The 20,709-nt window shown below is 45.1% G+C and overlaps 1 protein-coding gene across 3 annotated transcripts in view; it reads left to right on the top strand.

The window, feature by feature from the left end:
• The window catches only part of ALG9 (ALG9 alpha-1,2-mannosyltransferase), a 49,971-nt gene extending 29,971 nt beyond the window's left edge, over positions 1-20,000 (top strand). For all 3 annotated transcript variants that reach the window (XM_030538078.1, XM_030538079.1, XM_030538080.1), the window contains 2 exons: positions 2,005-2,135; positions 19,183-20,000. In XM_030538078.1, the coding sequence (XP_030393938.1) occupies positions 2,005-2,135; positions 19,183-19,306 (255 nt within the window). In that variant the 3' untranslated portion in view covers positions 19,307-20,000. The remainder of the gene's footprint in view (positions 1-2,004; positions 2,136-19,182) is intronic.
• The last annotated feature ends 709 nt before the right edge of the window (positions 20,001-20,709 follow it).

The following is a 20,709-nucleotide window of genomic DNA, read 5'->3' as shown; positions in this document are numbered from 1 at the left end:
GCTGCCTCAGTGACAGATCCTCCTGATCTGCCGAAGGTGGGGGTCAGACTCTGGCTTGCTCGGGCAATTACCTGCTGGTGAACCTCAGCCTCCCCTAACTGCTAGCCATGGTAGGATCTGAGCACTTCACAGCCACGAATAGATTGTATCCTCGTGTGCGGTAGGGAGGTGCTGTCCCCATTTTACAGAGGGGAAACGGAGGCTTAGAGAGAGGCAGTGATTTGTGTAGGGTTACATGGGGAGTCTATAACTGAGCTGGCAAATGAACTGCAGTCCCCAGAGTCTCTGAGCCTTAGTCACTAGATGCTCTGTCTCCCTTGACTGTTCCATGACCACTTCAGCTTCCCTGGGCCTTCCTGCAAACAGTGGAGCTGCCAAGAGCCTCATTCTGCCTCCTTCCGAACCAGCCTGGTCTGCTCCATCACGGCCCATGGACCCCACAGTAATTTCTTAGGTAACTCACCTTTGCCAGTTCAGCAACACCTGCTTAGCCACCCAGAATGGAGTATTTCCAGTTCCCTCGCTCACTGGTCAGGCTGAGCTTGCCAGAGGGGAGAGGCCTAAAGGGCTGGTCTTTGCAGTCGCAGTGCAGAGTTCAGTCCCTGCCTGTTTTAACATTTACACAGCTCCACTGGCTTTGGAGCTGGCTCCAGTCAATGATGAGATGTGGTGTTTAACAGCCCCCAGAGAAATTAAGGAAGAGGCTTTGTTCAGATACTTTGTGATGGAATCCCTCTCCCGTCAGCCCAAGAACAGACTGTGTTTAGTTTGGCTACAGTTGTTGCTGCCTTTAGTTTCTCTCTCTCTCCCATTGCCTTTCCCCTCGCTTTCCCTTGCGTCATTATGACTCCACTACTAATCTGAAAAGGCGATGTATGTTGAGGTGGGGTTTTAGACCCTGAATAATCACATCGCTTGACCTAGGGCAAGCCCTGTGTGTGCCCAGAGACAGCGAGGCTTTCCTAACACCTTGGCTTTGTGTTGAAGTCCTTGTTCCCTTCTGGCTCGTTCTTTGTGTGCGTTCACCGGTTGAGAGTAGGTTTGAGGGCGAGAATCTTGTTTCTTGAGAGCAGGCACAAGTGATGTTTTCTGGATGAAGATGAGTTGTCGTACATGTGGCACTGTGATGAGTGTTGTGCTCACATGCAAACTGATCCAAAGCCCATTGAAGCCATTGGAAAGATTTTCATTGGGTGTTGAATCAAGACTTTGTTGGCTTCACTTAGATTGTAAGTTCTTCACGCATTGATTGTTTCTCTGGTCTCCTGAAAAACACTTCTCTCCCTGTGCGCTCATGTGAGCTGTATTTCTGATTGCTCCGTGCACTTGTTTGAGCTGTATTGCTGAATGCTTGCTTCACTCTGCGTTATGGTACTAAGTGAGCTGAGGGAGGTCATCCTTGAAATTGCTCACACAGGGTATGTGAGAAGCAGCCCCCGGCAACAGCAGTAGTAGTAATATCTTACATTTCTATAGAACAGGGGTAGGCAACCTATGGCACACGTGCCGAAGGCGGCACGCGAGCTGATTTTCAATGGCACTCACACTGCCTGGGTCCTGGCCACCACTCTGGGGGGCTCTGCATTTTAATTAATTTTTAAATGAAACTTCTTAAACATTTAAAAAACCTTATTTACTTTACATACAACAATAGTTAAGTTATATATTAAAGATTTATAAAAAGAGACCTTCTAAAAATGTTAATGTATTACTGGCACGCAAAACCTTTAATTAGAGTGAATAAATGAAGACTCAGCACACCACTTCTGAAAGGTTGCCGACCCCTGCTATAGAACCTTTCACTTCAATAGATCCAAAACACTTCACCAAGTTTTCTAACTGTGTTTGAAAGAGCATTTACCCCACCACTGACATGCAGCCAGCTCTGGGGTTAAACATGGTAGTGATTCAGCAGTGCATGAGAATGTGTACACACTGGTTTAGGATAGGAAGTGAAGAATGCACCTCACTACATAAAAAACAAGACTTCCTTTCTCCCTGCAGATTGACATTTCCAAATGCCATTACCTGGTGGATTTAGATAGAGTGATTGAAACATCAAGAGAGCCGAGATACTCCGCCAACAAAGAAGAATGGGTCAGCATTGCCTACAAACCATTCCTGGATACTTCCAGGTAAGTGTTTTCACAAGTTTGGGAAGGAAGAACAGGGGTAGAAAGGTGCATGAGCTAATTCTGTTTGAATTTCTGCATATGAAAGAAGCGATCCATGTACTGGTAGGAGAAATGCAATGGTAGGAGTTACCTTTCCCAAGAAGATCATTTCAAGTTATCTTTCCACGCATGGGGACAGGCATTTACATGGGGATATCTGCGTGGTATTAATGCAGCTTTGGTGCTCGTGGCCAATATTGCTTTATAGGGTGAAATACCTCAATAGTTTAAAATTATTTAAAAAATGAAAGCTCAGCGTCCACCTTTGGCTGAAATGTATTTTTCTTTTTTATTTGAACAAGAATTGTTAGAAAGCTGTTGGGAGGAGAAGAAATGAAAGTGAAATCAGCATCCTCCAGGCTACTCTGGGGTGGGAAGTGTTTGGTTATATTAGGTTGAAAGTCAACGTGCTGTCCCTGTGGGGCAGCAGCTCCCTGTTCTAAATGATTCTTGAATGCTTATTTATAAAGGTATTGTAAGGCAGCTGTCATGCGATGGGAAGAGGGATTTGCTGGAAAGATTCATTCAAAAGCAGCAACACAGAATCCAGTGCCGCCTTATTTTCACATGCTGGCCCATGGTTCTCTACTAAGGACAGGTTTGGTGCACAAGACAAATGATCAGCTAAAGTTTTCCAAACTAACACAGTCGGGTGATGGGAAGCTGCAATAAAGCGCTTTTCCCAATGGATCTAGTGTTTTTAAATTAAATTAACAAGGTAACAAAAAAAAAATCTTCCACTCGGCCTTAGGTTAGGCATAGTCCCTCTTCCCTGAGGTACCGTCCCTTCCTCTGGGACCATTGCAGGAGACCCTCTCTTCCTGCAGCTTCGCTCTGCAGTGCCACTTCTAGTGCCGACCTCATTGGACTTCCCTGCACCCTGTATAGCCCAGGTGCAGCCCCACTACCTTAGCTGGGAGCTCCTGCTTTGGCATAGGGGATCTGGGCCTATGTTAATCCTGAGAGCCAGCCACCATGTGACACCAGGGGACAAGTAGCAAACAGACATATGGCATGGCAGCCCAGAAGCTAGGTATCACATCAGTCAGCTGTTCAGGGTTTTAAACTAGATGGGATGACTGAGAGTTCACCTTGCCCTAGTAGGCTCACTTGGACAGTTTCAACATCAGTCACTGTTGATTGGCAAATGATGGCTTTCATCCAGCTTGCAGTGAGAGGCCATGCTATGCTGTTTCCATTGGGAGAGGTGGCATAGTACAGGAACGGCAGCATCGCAGCAGCAGACAGAGACTTCTTGTGACATAGCCAGAAGAAGGGGGGGACTCATGAAAGCTGTGGAGCACGGTAACCGCGGTGTCACGGTCTCTTTAGCAATCAATCAGGTAAAACTGCAGAATAATAAAGAATAGACAGACCCCTCTTGAGGCAGGTAAAACAATAGTGTCTCTTTTCTCTTTGGCACTTCGACACCTGCTTCAGCCTGGACCCTACGCTCTCTGGTTGAGAAGTTACTGAGCATTTAGAACAAAGGCCAGATTGTCAATGGCTTCCTTCACCCCATAACAAAGGACCCCATTGCTCTTTGTTGAGCTCTTTTCACCTGGGAGGGGACTGCAGTGGTGCCAGGGATTCGTGCAGCACATACTGACAGGGTATCAGAAATAATCAGCCAGTGGGAGTCTTGGCCCCATGTGTGTCTCTGGACAGCCTCCCTTCTCTTGCTTGCACTTCTGCTGCATTGAAATTCTCTGTGCTGTTCCCTATCAGTGTCTCACAGCTTGAGCAGAAAGAAGGTGCGGTGCCTTTGTGTGTGCAGAAGGCCAGGTTGCCATAGCAGCAGGTCTGATTTGCATGCCTGCTGTGCACCTTGATGGCTCACATGGTTCAGGATGTGCTGTGCCAGGCAGTCCTCCCACCAATTAAGTGGACTTTAGAGTGTCGGAGTCTGTGTGGCTGGAGTGCGTGGTGCATATAAAGGATGGAATGGGCAGCAGAGGGGGTCTCGTTCAGCAGGGTGTGGGCGGAGCTGCCAGCAGTTCCAGCACCCCTCCCCACAGCGAGCCTGGCGTTCATTATTGATTGCATTCTTTTCCCAGGAGTTTTGAAGTACTTCATACACTGTTCTGAGCACCATAGAGGCTCCTGATTCAGACCCTACAGCAAAACCCCAAAGTCTTAATCTGATGGAACCAGGCTAAACTGTGCCCTGAACCAGGGCCTGCCTGACCAGGGAAATGTTAGACTGAAGTATGAATTCTGCAAAGCTGACTCAAGTGATTGTAGCACAGAGAGATGAAGGCTTATTAGCTCTAAATCTGCTCCATTCCCGTTATTTACTTGTATCACTTGAGCACCTAGAAGCTCCAGCCAAAATCAGGGCCCTGCTGCGCTGTCCAGGCACTAGTGCACTGGCAGGAAAAGGCTTTGAAAATGCCTTTTCTAAAGCTCTTGGTTTTGTCCTGCTGGCTTGTAAAGTTTTTACATCTTAACCTCCTAGTCATAAGCCTGTCAGAGAGGAAGAATGGTCCAAGTGCTAGGCATTGCGAGAGCTGGTTTCAAGTCCCTACTCTGTCAGAGACTTCTTGTGTTACTTGGGGGAAGTCACTTAACCCTGTGCCTCAGTTTCCCATTAGTACAATGGAGAGAATAGCACTGCCCTGTGTCACGGGGGTGTGGTGAGGATAAATATGGTACCAATTGTGATATGCTTAAACACTGCAGTGAGGGGGACCAGACATGTGCCTTAGATAGAAGTACTGTTTGACTCACACTATAGGCATTCATTATAATATCACTGGAGTGGCTAGGAAGCACCATGCTTTTGCTCTTGGCTCTCCAGTTGGACACTAGTTCATTTCAGGACTGGAGCTGGGTTCTTACCAGCTGGCTGGTGAGCTAATTGCTAATATAGGCTGCAGATCTATTTGTTGAGGGTTGAACGTCTCCAAGAGATGGAGTCCATTCCACCTTGCAAATCCAGGTGTGGCCCCTACATTCCACTGCCTAGAGTCGAGACTGGAGCATCCACTTTACACTTACCCCTTTGCAAAGAGGGCACTCCTGGTGGGTCCTATTCCCTGCGACTCCGTGGCTACGTTGCCTGCTGTTTAAGTAGGTCTTTCCTTTGCTCGCCCCCACTGGTCTTGGACATAATTTGCCTAGTCTTGCTGAACACCAAGCCTCCTGGGGAGCAGATCTGGCCAGTAAAGTGAGTATCTCATTTCGCTTATTCTCTGTGCCAGCTGTGAATGTCGCTGTAGGCACCAGAGCGGTGTAAAAAAGGACTATTCCAGGGATGCAGTGCATGTTTTCTAACCAGTCCTGTGAATTAGTGCTGATGGGAGTGATGCGAGAGATCACACAGGTCTGCTATCTTGGGTGCCAGCATCCTCCCTGGTGGTGAGAAGCTGTGGCAATTGCTCCTGAAGGCACAGAATTTTTTTGTTTATTTGTTTGAATATCCAACCCCTGTTGTCCCTGCTGCAGTTGAGAGGGTAATTATCAGGACTGGGAACGTCGCCACACAGGAGGAACAGTGACGTGCGGGTTATAGGAGCTGCAGCAGATTAGGTGAATGCCCCTGCAGAAAGCTTAAATAGAATCTATTGCAACCTCCCTCCTGGCACTCTGCCCTGAAGGCACTTGGAACTGTTGGAAGGCACAGGCTCCCCAGAGTAGGAACAGTGCAGGCAGCTGGCTGATGAATCTGTTTTGGTGACATGAGCTATGTGTGTGTGCCATGCTTAGCGTCCTCTTGTCTAGCATGTCACTAAAGGGCGGTGTTCTCCTGTCGGGCTGGGTTTAAAAACATCGGGCTATAAAATGATCACCTCAGGCAGGACTATTGATAGTTATGGGCTGTTTCCAGAGAGGAGCTGCCTACATTTCACCTGCAAACTCTACATGTGTAACATCTTGCACAACTGAGTGCAGCACAGGGAAGTCTGTGCAGAAAAGCTCATGTGTGCATATATGCACAGATGACTGTGCATGGGATCAGGGAAGGTGTTTCAGGAGCCTCCTTTATAAACCCAAATGGCTCATTTCTGAGCATTTTCCCTGTCCTCAGCCCGATGCAATGACGTGTGTATCAAATCCGGCACCTGTTCCACACAAACAATGCTGAAGCAGCCCTTGCTAAACATGAAGTAAGTGTAAAAGGCATGATTAAAATGCAGCTTTAAAAAAAAAAAGGCATCACCTCGAGCTGAGTTGTGAGTGAAGCAGCAGTCAGCTCAGATTACAGGTTTGCAGCACAGGGCCATGGAGCGAGGCACATTAAAAACCCTTCCAACTCCAGCTCTTATTCTTGGGAAATAAATGACCCCAGCAGCTCAATTCTTGCTTGCTGAACTGCAGGCTTCTGGGACTCCCTGCGATTCTCACATTGACGTCAGCAAGTGCAAATGTAAATCTCAGCTCCCTCTGATAAATGGTGTTGCTAATTGAATTAGAGAGCACTCCGAGCCACCAACTAATTATGCTACTCAGGCAGCTGCTTTGTCCAGGTCCATTTAATTCTGTATTGGCTGAGTGCTGCCTTTCTGGCATAGAAAAGAGGAAATATATTAAAGCTCCCAATTGAGGAGCATATATTTTCTGGCTCTTTAGGCTGAGCCATTTGCTAGCCCCAGGCACTCCTGCTCTTGCCCTTATGTTTTCCATTGTAAAATAGTCTGAATGCAAGATGAGTGATCCAGTCACCTTGTGCTGAAATATTATATTAAAATATATTAAAATATTAGATCCCTTGTTTGATAGGTAAGAGACTCCCCTATACCATTTAATGCTGCTTTTCTCAATATCAAGTATGAGGCTTTTTAAAAAAAAGTTATTTCCTTTTTTGAGTTCAAGGTCAATGTGGAATTTTCTACACCTCAAAGAAATGCAAATGTTAATAAGTTTGCAGTAAGGCACAGACAGCTTCGGTCATGGCTATGCGTCTGCTCCTGGACTCCCTGTGTACAGAGAGAACCAGAATATCCCAACCCCTGTATCTGTGGCAGAGTTCCATCATTGCTTCCTTTCTCCCTCTCTGCCTCTTGTCCCTTCTTCCTACTGGGGCTAACTTCAGAAACTCCATCTTTGGCAGGCATTTGACCTTCAGTTGAGCTGAGAAATTCAGGCTGCCAGATGTGTTAGCAAAAAAGCCTTTTCTTTCCTAAAGTATTTAATCTCCTCTCTCAAAACAAGACAAATCTCTGAAGGACGGATGGGAGCGCACACGTAGCCATTCACACTTTGGGCCCACATCCAATGGCCATTGAAGTCAGTGGAAGCTTTTCGTTGACTTCTGCAAGCATCGGATTAGACTCATAGACTCTAGGACTGGAAGGGACCTCAAGAGGTCATCGAGTCCAGTCCCCTGCCCTCATGGCAGGACCAAATACTGTCTAGACCATCCCTAATAGACATTTATCTAACCTACTCTTAAATATCTCCAGAGATGGAGATTTCACAACCTCCCTAGGCAATTTATTCCAGTGTTTAACTACCCTGACAGTTAGGAACTTTTTCCTAATGTCCAACCTAAATCTCCCTTGCTGCAGTTTAAGCCCATTGCTTCTTGTTCTATCATTGGAGGCTAAAGTGAACAAGTTTTCTCCTTCCTCCTGATGACACCCTTTTAGATACCTGAAAACTGCTATCAGGTCCCCTCTCAGTCTTCTCTTTTCCAAACTAAACAAACCCAATTCCTTCAGCCTTCCTTCATAGGTCATGTTCTCAAGACCTTTAATCATTCTTGTTGCTCTTCTCTGGACCCTCTCCAATTTCTCCACATCTTTCTTGAAATGCGGTGCCCAGAACTGGACACAATACTCCAGTTGAGGCCTAACCAGCGCAGAGTAAAGCGGAAGAATGACCTCTCTTGTCTTGTTTACAACACACCTATTAATGCATCCCAGAATCAAGTTTGCTTTTTTTGCAACAGTATCACACTGTTCACTCATATTAAGCTTGTGGTCTACTATGACCCCTAGATCTCTTTCTGCCATACTCCTTCCTAGACAGTCTCTTCCCATTCTGTATGTGTGAAACTGATTGTTCCTTCCTAGGTGGAGCACTTTGCATTTATCTTTATTGAACTTCATCCTGTTTACCTCAGACCATTTCTCCAATTTGTCCAGATCATTTTGAATTTTGACCCTGTTCTCCAAAGCAGTTGTAATCCCTCCCAGTTTGGTATCGTCCGCAAACTTAATAAGCGTACTTTCTATGCCAACATCTAAATTGTTGATGAAGATATTGGATAGAACCGGTCCCAAAACAGACCCCTGCGGAACCCCACTTGCTATACCTTTCCAGCAGGATTGGGAGCCATTAACAACTACTCTCTGAGTACGGTTATCCAGCCAGTTATGCACCCACCTTATAGTAGCCCCATCTAAATTGTACTTTCCTAGTTTATCTATAAGAATATCATGCGAGACTATATCAAATGCCTTACTAAAGTCTAGGTATATCACATCCACCGCTTCTCCCTTATCCAGAAGGCTCATTATCCTATCAAAGAACGCTATCAGATTAGTTTGACACGATTTGTTCTTTACAAATCCATGCTGGCTATTCCCTATCACCTTACCACCTTCCAAGTGTTTGCAGATGATTTCTTTGATTACCTGCTCCATTATCTTCCCTGGCACAGAAGTTAAACTAACTGGTCTGTAGTTTCCTGGGTTGTTTTTATTTCCCTTTTTATAGATGGGCACTATATTTGCTCCCTTCCAGTCTTCTGGAATCTCCCCCGTCTCCCATGATTTCCCAAAGATAATAGCTAGAGGCTCAGATACCTCTTCTATTAACTCCTTGAGTATTCTAGGATGCATTTCATCAGGCCCTGGTGACTTGCAGGCATCTAACTTTTCTAAGTGATTTTTTACTTGCTCTTTTCTTATTTTCTCTTCTAAACCTACCCTCTTCCCGTAAGCATTCACTATACTAGACATTCCTTCAGACTTCTCAGTGAAGACTGAAACAAAGAAGTCATTAAGCATCTCTGCCATTTCCAAGTCTCCCGTTACTGTTTCTCCCTCCTCATTGAGCAGTGGGCCTACCCTGTCCTTAGTCTTCCTCTTGCTTCTAATGTATTGATAAAAAGTCTTCTTGTTTCCCTTTATTCCCATAGCTAGTTTGAGTTCATTTTGTGCCTTTGCTTTTCTAATCTTGCCTCTGCATTCCTGTGTTATTTGCCTATATTCATCCTTCGTGATCTGACCTAGTTTCCATTTTTTATATGACACCTTTTTATTTTGTAGGTCACGCAAGATCTCAAGGGTAAGCCAAGGTGGTCTTTTGCCACATTTTCTATCTTTCCTAACCATCGGAATAACTTGCTTTTGGGCCCTTAATAGCGTCCCTTTGAAAAACTGCCAACTTTCCTGAGTTGTTTTTCCCCTCAGTCTTAATTCCCATGGGACCTTACCTATCAGCTCTCTGAGCTTACCAAAATCTGCCTTCCTGAAATCCATTGTCTCTATTCTGCTGTACTCCCTTCTACCCTTCCTTAGAATTGCAAATTCTATGATTTTATGATCACTTTCACCCAAGTTTCCTTCTACTTTCAAATTCTCAACAAGTTCCTCCCTATTTGTTAAAATCAAGTCTAGAACAGTTTCCCCCCTAGTAGCTTTTTCAACTTTCTGAAATAAAAAGTTGTCTGCAATGCAGTCCAGGAACTTATTGGATAGTCTGTGCCCCGCGGTGTTATTTTCCCAACATATATCTGGATAGTCAAAGTCCCCCATCACCACCAAATCTTGGGCTTTGGATGATTTTGTTAGTTGTTTGAAAAAAACCTCATCCACCTCTTCCGCCTGATTAGGTGGCTTGTAGTAGACTCCGAGCACGACATCACCTGTGTTTTTTACCCCTTTTAGCCTAACCCAGAGACTCTCCACACTTCCGTCTCCTATGTCCATCTCCACCTCAGTCCAAGTGTGTACATTTTTAATATATAAGGCAACACCTCCTCCCTTTTTCCCCAGTCGATCCTTCCTGAGCAAACTATATCCATCCACACCAACATTCCAGTCGTGTGTATTATCCCACCAAGTTTCAGTAATGCCAATAATGTTATAGTTGTATTTATTTATTAGCACTTCCAGTTCTTCCTGCTTATTACCCATACTTCTTGCATTTGTATATAGGCATTTAAGATACTGGTTTGATCCTGCCTCCCAGCTTCGCCCTGACCCTCCTTCCTCTCTGCCATTATAGCCCGTGCTCCCTCCTGTTTCCAACCTATCTCCCAGGTTTTGTTCCCCACTTACCTGTGGGCTTTGCTCACCTGTCCCCCTCGAAACTAGTTTAACCCTTTATCCTCTACTGTAGAGTAACAATTCATGGGTTTATCTAGCTAGTGGCCTGCTGAATAGGAGCTCTGTGCTGATCAAGGCCACACCCACAAACTCCAGGTGGACAAATAAAGAGAAGTAAGTAAATATATATGTGTAACCCTTCTGCCCCTCTGAGTTGGCAGCAACAAGGGCCGGGTTCAGTATCCAGGGGTTCCTTTTCAGTAACACAATGCATAACCGGCTCGAGCCCCTACCCAGTGACCTGGGACACTCACATACCACATCCCCCTGGGCGCCTCTAGGAGGCAATACTTCCCCTCTCGCAAGCACGGAGTCTGAGTGTAGCAAAATCTTTTTAATAAAAGAAGGAATCAGTGCGGCATCCCATTGGAGAACCACCACAAACAGGGTTATAACACAAACCATAATCAAAAACCCACCTCCAAGTACGTTTGGCACTGTCCTTTTTCCCCTTAGGGTTTTAAGTCCAATCACCCCAAAGTCCAACAACCCAAAAGTCTCTGTTCAATGCCACCCCAGAGTTTGAGAGTTTATCTGTAGAGGTCCCTCCCCGCAGCCTGGGTAGAAAGGGGCACCTTACGTGGTCCGGGGCCAACTGCCCTGCCTCTCCGTGGGTTCTGCTTCCGCCTTCTCCATGAACTGCTCCGCTTCACCAGCCGCTCCACACTGCTCCTCCAGCCGTCCTCAGAAACTGCTCCGCTCCACCAGCTGCTCTGCTCCATGAGCTGCTCCAGTTCTCCCTGCAAACTGCTCGGGTCTGCTCACTCTGCAGGCCACTCCACCTGTCCCACAGCCACGCCACTCTGCCAGCTGCTCTGCTGCCACCAGCTGTCCCGTGATCCACTCCAGCTGTCCCCACAACTGCTCCATTCTGCCAGCTGCTCTGTTCCACAGTATATCTTCAGGCTCCCCCACTAGTTAGCACAGTACTCAGTGCTCTCAGCTCAGTAATTTCAGCTCTTTAGTGATTTCAACTCTTAGTGATCTCAGCTCTTAGTAGGGGAGCCCCAGTGCTAGTGCACCATTAGCCCAAAGTGAGTTCAGCTCAGTAACCTGTATTTAGATTCTTGAGGGAATAAAAAAAATCAACTCTGACATTCCGACAGAGGAGGGGCTAGAACTGGTGCTTCTGGCTCCACAAGGAGACTGCACCACCAGGCACAGATACCTGTCCCCAGCCTCTCTCAATTCTCTGGGTTTTGGAACCCATGTCCCTTGTCTAGCAAGTACCACCCAACTGAGGGTGAGTCGTTTGTCACCAAGCAGTCCCACAGCTCGGCAGTCTGGGATAGGGAGGCATGCCTATGCAAATACACTCTCTGAAATTCTTTCCACCAGATGTCAGGGTAGAGCTTATCCTAACTCTGCTTACATATGAAAATGATATAGATTCAGTTGCATCCATTTCCCCTCACCCTTCATTTGTCACCTGTTGTCTTAGAAGCTCTGGGTTCAGCGACAGATGGTAAAGATGATTGAACCCTATCTAAATAAAGTTTCTAATGGAACTGCACCAGCAGTGAATTATAACTTCTGCTTTCTTTGTTGTAGACAAAGCCTCTGAGACTTTCCTTCATGCGTGTGGCTGTTTAGCACAGAGCAGCCTTGTGCTTCAGTGTCCTATTGTACAAAGTGCCCTTCAGCTCGAAACTGGTTGTGGCTTAATGAGCATGAAAGCTCAGCTTGTAATTGAGGGCCAGATACATTGGTGCCGCCACCTGCCGTGCAAAAGTAAGTGGTCTGAAGAGACAGGCCTGGTTGGAGAAAGCCTCTTTAGAACCCAACTGTGCTTTCTTGGTGTCAGAGCTGTTCTTTTTTCTAGAGTTCTTCATTTAGTTGTTGGCTGGATTACTGTGAATCCAGTCAGTGTGAATTCTCTCCTTTCCACTTTCTTAATTCTGTTCATAAGATCCTGCAACGGCCCTGCAGATCCAACAGTCTCCATTAGCAAACATGTATTAGAACCCCTCGTTTCTGGTGGGCACAAACACCACCTTGATCTAAAGATCCTAGAGGCCTGATGTCAAATTCACTCTGCAGAGAGAGTTGAATTCCACATTCAGTTATGGTCCATGCAGTTGGGGGCGGGGTGTGTGACATTCCCCTCTGGTGTTTTCCGAACTGGTGATCTGCTAGGTCACTCCAATCCTTGACTCTGGGACCCAGCTCTGCTGTGAGAACCCCCACTCTTGGGCTGTTCATGCACAGCCTCTGGCATGTAAGCTGCTCCTTGGATTGTGCAACCGAATGACACTAGCCAATATCCCCAGTCCCAGATACAACCCTAGGAGGCTCCATCTTGCAGTGTCCAGTTATGTCTGCTGGATGCTGCAAGCTTATGTGAGTTTGTCAATTTAACAATGAAATGGATATGTACCAGGCATGTTCTCCCAAGGGGGGGGGTCTCTGACATGCTTCAAACCAAACGCACTGCTTCAGGTAGAATAAACAAACAGATTTATTAACTATAAAGATAGATTTTAAGTGATTATAAGTCAAAGCACAAGAAGTCAGATTTGGTGACATGAAATAAAATCAAAATGCATTTTAAGCTGATCTTAACACTTTCAGTGACCTTACAAACTTAGATGCGTCTCACCACAGGCTGACTGGTTGCCCTTCAGCCAGGCTCTTCCCTTTGATCAGCGCTCCAGTCACTTGGCGTGGCATCTGTAGATGTAAGTGGAAGAGAGAGAGCAACCATGGCAAACTCTCTTCCTTTTATCATGTCCTTTTTCCATTCTTGGCTTTGTCCCTTCTCCCCGCCCCTTCAGAGTCAGGTGAGCATTACCTCAAAGCAGTCCCATACTGACCAAACGAAGGGAGGTGACTCACTTGAACAGATCCTTTTGTTGCTGCCTATGCCACCGTCCTTTGTTCCTGTGAGGCTGGGCTGGGTTTGTCTCATACCTGCCCTGATGACGTGTGAACTGTCTGTCTCCTCTTGGAGAGTTTTTGCCTGGGCTTATTTTAAGCTATGAGGATACATTTTCAGCCTCATAACTATATTCATTAAATTATAACCCATAATATTACTATAACATCACTATAACAACAATGCTTTCAGTGCATCCTGAGCCTTCCGAACATGACAGACTTTGCGTTAGATACCACATAATCATTTTACAAGGATGAACATGGGAGTGCTGGGTGTTCCCCTGAGGTACAGAGTGTCATAGGGGGACATAGACCCCCCCCCACACACACACACAATGAGAGCTTTGCATGGAGATCAAGAGTAGAATGTGGCCTTTATTCTAGAACTAAATTGACCATTTTTTATGTTTGGCACTTTTTTGTTGCATCCAGCATTACCCAGTGGAAAGAGCTGCTTGACATTCTGCCCTTGGTTTCTCTTCCTCTCCCAGCGTCTGTTCTTCTCTGTCTTCCTCTCTGTCATCTCCATCTCCATCTCCTTCCCTGCAACAATTCCTAGTTATTGCTCACATTTGAAATGCTCTAGGCACTGAGATCCCAAGGAAATTGAATACGTGTGGAAGTTCACATCTCTCTAAGCTGGTGTTTCGGTCAGCAGACTCAGAAAGACAGCACTGCAGTGGTTTACACTTGGGTCCCATTTGGAAGGTTTTTGCCACCCTTTTTTAGGCCCAGCAGTGTACTTTTGTTTTCAAATGAAAACCTTGGATTGTGTAGTTTCTGAATATTATGCCATGAGGGTCATTTAAACACATTTTGTGGGTTGTATTTGGTCCCTGGGCCATGAGTTTGACATCTCTGTAATTTAGACAGGTATATGGTGGCAGGGGTAGAAGGAAGAATAGTTCTTGTCAACAGCTGTAGGGGATAGGAATGAAGGACATGCTAGTGGTCTTTCTGCATGACTCTGAGACATACAGAATAGGGAAAACAGAGAAAAAACAGGTTAAAGAATGTTTAGGTAAATGCAATATATTAAAATTGGCAGGGCCTGATGAAGTGCACCCTAGGGTACTTAAGGAACTATCTGAAGGAATCTTGGAACAGTTAGCAGTTATCTTTGAGAACTCATGGAGAATGGGTAAGGTCACAGAGGACAGGTGAAGAGAAAATAAAGTCTCTGTCTTTAAAAAGGGGAACAAAGAGTACTCAGGGAATTTTATAGACTGGTCAGCCTAACTTCGGTACCTGGAAAGATACTGGAACAAATTATGGAAGATATGTATATACACACAGAGAACATGAAACAATGGGTGTTACCATACACGCTACGAGAGTGATCAGTTAAGGTGAGCTATTATCAGCGGGAGAGAAAAAGAACTGTTCATAGTGGTAATGAAAATGGCCCATTTCCAGCAATTGACAAGGAGATGTAAGGAACTGTAGGGGAGGCAGGGGAATAAGCATGGGGAAATAGTTTTACTTTGTGTAACTATTTCCCCATGCTTATTTCCCCCATCCCCCCACCCCAGTTCCTTATATCTCCTTGTCAGTTGCTGGAAATGGGCCATTTTCATTACCCCTACAAACAGTTCTTTTTCTCTCCCGCTGATAATAGCTCACCTTAACTGATCACTCTCGTAGCGTGTATGGTAACACCTATTGTTTCATGTTCTCTGTGTATATATACACATCTTCCTACTGTATTTTCCACTACATGCATCCGATGAAGTGGGCTGTAGCCCACGAAAGCTTATGCTCAAATAAATTGTTTAGTCCCTAAGGTGTCAAAAGTACTCCTGTTCTTCTTTGACAGGTTTACTGGCCTTGTAGATGCTGGGACGCAGTAAACAGGATAGCTCTTGCTTTTAGTGAGGCTTTTGACACAATTTCACATAACATGCTCATATGCAAACTAGAGAAATGTGGTCCAGATGAAATGACCATAAGGTTGGTGCACAGTTTGTTGAAAGACAGTCCTCAAAGCGTGGTTTGCTGCACACTGAGAGGGCATATCTACAGGGGTCAGTCCTGGCTCCGGTCCTATTAAATATTTTCACTAGTGTCTTGGATAATGGAGTAGAGAGTACATTTATAAAATTTGCAGATGGACACCAAGCTGGGAGGGGTTGGAAGCACTTTGGAGGACAGGATTAGAATTCAAAACAACCCTGACAAATTGGAGAATTGGTCTGAAATCAACAAGATGAAATTCAATAAAGACAAGTGCAAAGTACTTCAGTTAGGAATGAAAAATCAGATGCACAACTACAAAATTGGAACTAACTGGCTAGGTGGTAGTACTGCTGAAAAGGATCTGGGGATTACAGTGGACCACGAATTGAATCTGAGTCCAAAATGTGGTGCAGTTGTGAAAAAGGCGAACATTCTAAAGCATATTAACAGGAGTGCCATAGATAAAACATGGGAGGTAATTATCCCCACTCTACTTGGTCCTGGTGAGGCCTCAGCTGGAGTGCTGGGTCCAGTTGTGAGTGCCACCGTTGAGGAAAGATGTGGACAAATTGGAGAGAATCCAGAGGAGAGCAACGGAAATGTTAAAAGGTTTAGAGAACCTGACCTATGAGGAAAGGTTAAACAAAGTTGGCGTGTTAAGAAAAGAAGGTGTGTGTGTGGCGGGGCGGGGGAGGGCTGTTAAGTCTTCAGCTATGTTAAAGGGCTGTTCTAAAAAGGGGATGGTGATGAATTGTTCTCCATGGCCATTGAAGGTAGGATGAGAAGTAATGGGCAAGGGAGATTTAGGTTAGATATTAGGAAAATCTTTCTAAGTGCAGTTAAGCTCTGGAATAGGCTTCCAGGGGTGGTTGTGGAATCCTCATTGGAGGTTTCTAAGAACAGATTGGACAAAATATTTGTGAGATTTGGTCTAGGTTTACTTGTCTTGTCCCAGTGCAGGAGGCTGGACTTGGCGACCTCTTGGGGTCCCTTCCCACCCTACATTTTTATGATTCTATGCTGGTGCTAACTTGGGGATTTCAGCTACTGAGTGTTGCTGCTTCAGAAATCAGACTCTGTCACCAGCTGCTTGGCAAAATGGGCTCCCATTGTGTCGACGTGGCTCTGAGTCAGAGGAAGAGACTCTGTTGTTGAGCTGCTGTCAACATGACATGAGTATGGAGGGGACTGCATGAATTAAGGCTGTTCCTGTGCTGCAGACTGTGTGCAAAGGAGTGCAGTCAGGGGTGCCCCCTGCCTTTCTATCCCCTAGCCCAGTTTTATATGGGAAATTAAAGAAACAATCTCACTTTAACACATGCTGCTCTCCCCTACCCCGACCAAGCCCAGAGCTTGGGGGATTGTGCTGGTCTCTGCTATTTCCTAGCTCAGCGGGCCAATTTCCTCACTCTCATTTTTCATGCTCCTGTTTTTTAACAAGCATCCAAAACAGCTTGAAATTGCTTTTTTCTTGAGTGAAATGAAGTGAAACTAAAGCCGTTCAACAGTGCGCTCCAAGCTTCAGGATAGTGGGATCTCAGTGCTTGTGCCTGCCAAACCTTGTGTTACTGTTGGCTCGGGTCGCGGAAGGTGGCCAGCCGCGGTGGGGAGATGCTAGTGCAAAGCGCAGCAATGACATGGTGTTTGTTGGTTAGCTCCAACATGCGGAGAAGGAAATGCAAGAACTGCTTTGTGAGGAAGTTGCCTTTGCCTCCAGCCATTCTTGCTTAAGGGGGGTGGCGGGAGAGAGGGAAGTGTCTTCAATTTCCAAGCACAGAGAAATGACAGCTGGAAAGAATGCTCCTTGTTCAAAACGTGAAAATTACCATCTTCCTCCTAGTTATTTGCTACTAAGCGATTGTGCTTGGAACACATTCCCATTCCAGCAGCTCAGGATCTCATGAGAAATGAGGATTTCCAATGGTTCTTTTATTTTGGGAACATGCAGGGTGCTTTATAGTTTACAAAGGGCCCAAATGTTATTGCAGAAAATGAATGGAACTTTTGGTTCTCACCCTTCTGAAATGAACTAAATGTCATTTTACATCCCCAAGGGCAGTCTTTGTGCTTGGCTAAAAGCAGACAAGAGGAATGGTGGGTGTTGAGGATGTGTGGCCCTTTCGTTAAGGCAAAACTGGGTTCAATCTGCTGCTCTGCCTCTGAGAGTTTGGGCAGATCGCTTGGTGCCTCAGTTTCCCATCTGGAGATAATGACACTTCCCTTTCCCCTACCCTTCATCTATTTAGATTGTAAACTTTTCAGGCAGGGACTGTCTCTTACTCAGTGTTTGTACAGTACCAAGCAAAATGAGGCCTGATCTTGATTGGGGCCTGTTATTTATTTATTTAATACAAATAATAAATGATGCCTTTCCTTGTGGGAAACCTGTATTCCAAGTTGCAAGAGATCACGAGTTTGGTGGTCTCCCTTAGATCCCAAGTAGTGTGACACACTGAATTTTCCAAGTGCCTTTGGAGTCCACGTGGAGCCTGTGTTCACAATGGCAGTTCCTGTCATTGTTTTTCAGCTGCATCTCTGATTTAGAAATACGTTTCATGCTGCTTATAAACAAAAGCAAACCCACCAGCCACCTTTTCCTTAAATAGAGTGAATTGAATACTGCACAGGCAGCACCAGTAAGTTCCATTTGATTCCACAATCTCTGCTGTGTTATCAGCAAGCTACTCAAATTATAGAACATCTCAGGAGTGTCCAGAAACACACATTGGATCTATGTGCTGTCCCTGGCTTCTCAGCATGTTATAAATCACAGATTTGACCGTTACTGCTGCTTATCCAGCCTTTTGCTACTTGGCAGGCATTTGCATTGATGGCATTAGTTATACATCTATCAAGGCTGATGGTTTCCCAGCAATGTAATCTGAAAGAGATAAGTCTTAAAATTAGCTTTGGTATTTAGAATGAAACACCCTTGCCCCAGCACCAATTTCTAGAAATTGCTAAAGATTGCATAGCTTTTCAGTGGAATTTTCGGCTCTGATGATGAAGGAAATTATCTTATTTTTGCACTCCTTATTTAAACAAGGATTTAAGTTAAGTTATCTGCTCAGCAGAAGAATCTTGCACTTAAAATGTACCAACTTAGCAGTGCTACAACAATTAGCAGCCAAACAAAAGGATACTAATTTGATACAGCCATCAAGCCTGTCTCACACAAGTGCTCTATTGGTCCAGTTGTAGCAAAGTGCTGCTGCTAAGCTAGTTCCCAACCTAAAAGGATTGGGATAAACATCCCTCTGAAGATTGACAGCCTGCAGCAAGTCACCTGGCAGGACACAAGATGGTTCAGCCCATCTCTGATTTGAGGTGCTGCAGCAGAAGAACGATATGCTGAAACCCTAGAGCCAAAATGGGGTTCTTCCCATCTCTGCTGTAGGGATTCTTTTGGGGGAGAGGGTGGGGAAGAGTATGCTTCCTAAAATGAGTAGACATTAGGAAAACGGAAAAGCCAAGTGCAGAGCAACTAACTTATTGCCTCTTAGCATCTCCCTTGCTGCTCTTCCAGGGCGGGGAGTTTTGGAATAACTGCCCTGTGCAACCTCATCATGGTTGACTGTCTGCCTTTTGTCTCATAACATCTAGGAGTAACCATCTTTTCATAATCACTGCCAATACAGTGGGGAAAGAGTTCTGAACTAGTAGGGCTGATTGCTCTAAAGCCGGTAATCCTGATACAAAACAGCTTTGGTTTGACTGATGAAGAAAAGGCAGAATGGAGCCTGGTGTGTCTGTGTCATTTCTGCTCCCCCACCTTACTGACACGAGGCCGTAGTCCCAGGCCTTGTACTAGGCATCAGTTGTTCTTTTGTGGTACTTCAAAACAAGTCTTCTAAATGATCACTTTAAAACCAGTCTGTTTTCCCTTTTGCTTTCAGGTCTTCAAAGCTGCTGCGTGCTTTCTATGTCCCTTTCCTGTCTGAGCTGCATACGTCATATGCAAACTACACCATCCTTAAACCCCGGAAGTCAAAGCAAGCCAGGAAAAAAACAGGAGGTTAGCAACACACCTGCGGACCAAAAAGGATCAACCAGTGTTGTCAGCCAGCTGCTTAAACCTTCCTAGAAAAAAAAATGCTTGTTAAGATTCACTAATAAAGGTTTCCCACCCAGTGATTTCATTCTGCAAGCCTCCAGCTGTAAAGAGTATATCATCTGCTCTCAGTTCTGTTAGTCGCTGCTCTGCCTGTGCAGCTCATTTCCAGAACGTATTGGTAAGAAACAGTTTGAAAATTCAGCAGCTGCCTACGAATATATTATCCCCGTTGCTCCCTGCATTATTATTTATTAGACTAGAGAAGAGCAAAACTAAATAACAAGAAATGACTATGTTAGACTGTGCTCCAGGATACTGCCTGGCACCAGGAAAATTCAGAGCCCCTCTCTCAGTATTCCTCATCTGCTAAATAGCTGCTTGCCTACTCCTAGGAAACATTATTTGCAGATAACAGCATTTGAAAGAAACCCAAAAAACCAGCAGTACAGCAGAGACAATGACTCTCTGAAATGCTGAGAATATCAGCAAACAAGACAGTCCATACCATAGAGAAAAATCCCTGGGATGACCCTGTCCAGGAGATACTTTCCAAGGAGAAACATGCACTTTCAAACAAACTGTGATTTTTGTTAGTTATCTGTTTTAATGGCATGTTATTTCATTTGCCTTGAGTTCTGTAAAGACAGGGGCTTCATTTAATCTTGTGTGTGTGTGTGTGTTATAACCTTATTCCCAGATTTGGACCTTAGCGTCCAAAATATGGGGGTTAGCATGAAAACCTCCAAGCTTAGTTACCAGCTTGGACCTGGTACCGGCTGCCACCACCCAAAAAATTAGAGTGTTTTGGGGCACTCTGGTCCCACTGAAAAACCTTCCCTGGGGACCCCAAGACCCAAATCCCTTGAGTCTCACAACAAAGGGAAATAATCCTGATTCCCTTCCCCCCTCCAGGTGCTCCTGGAGAGATACACAGACACAAGCTCTGTGAAACTACGCAGAGTGATTCCCCCTCTCCGTTCCCAATCCTGGAACAAAAGCCCTTTCCTCTTCACCCAGAGGAAATGCAAAATCCGGCTAGCAATCCAACACACAGCTCTCCCCTTGATTTCTTCCTCCCACCAATTCCCTGGTGAGTACAGACTTAATTTCCCTGAAGTAAAGAAAAACTCCAACAGGTCTTAAAAGAAAGCTTTATATAAAAAAGAAAGAAAAAATACAAATGTTCTCTCTGTATTAAGATGATACAACACAGGGTCAATTGCTTAAAAGAATATTGAATAAACAGCCTTATTCAAAAAGAATACAAATCAAAGCACTCCAGCACTTATATTCATGCAAATACCAAAGAAAAGAAACCATAGAACTTACTATCTGATCTCTTTGTCCTTACACTTAGAAACAGAACTAC

Source organism: Gopherus evgoodei, chromosome 19 (assembly GCF_007399415.2).
Source record: "Gopherus evgoodei ecotype Sinaloan lineage chromosome 19, rGopEvg1_v1.p, whole genome shotgun sequence".
NCBI classification, from domain to species: Eukaryota; Metazoa; Chordata; order Testudines; family Testudinidae; genus Gopherus; species Gopherus evgoodei.
Note: the sequence above shows the minus strand (reverse complement) of the source record. Positions and strands in the feature narration are given on the sequence as shown.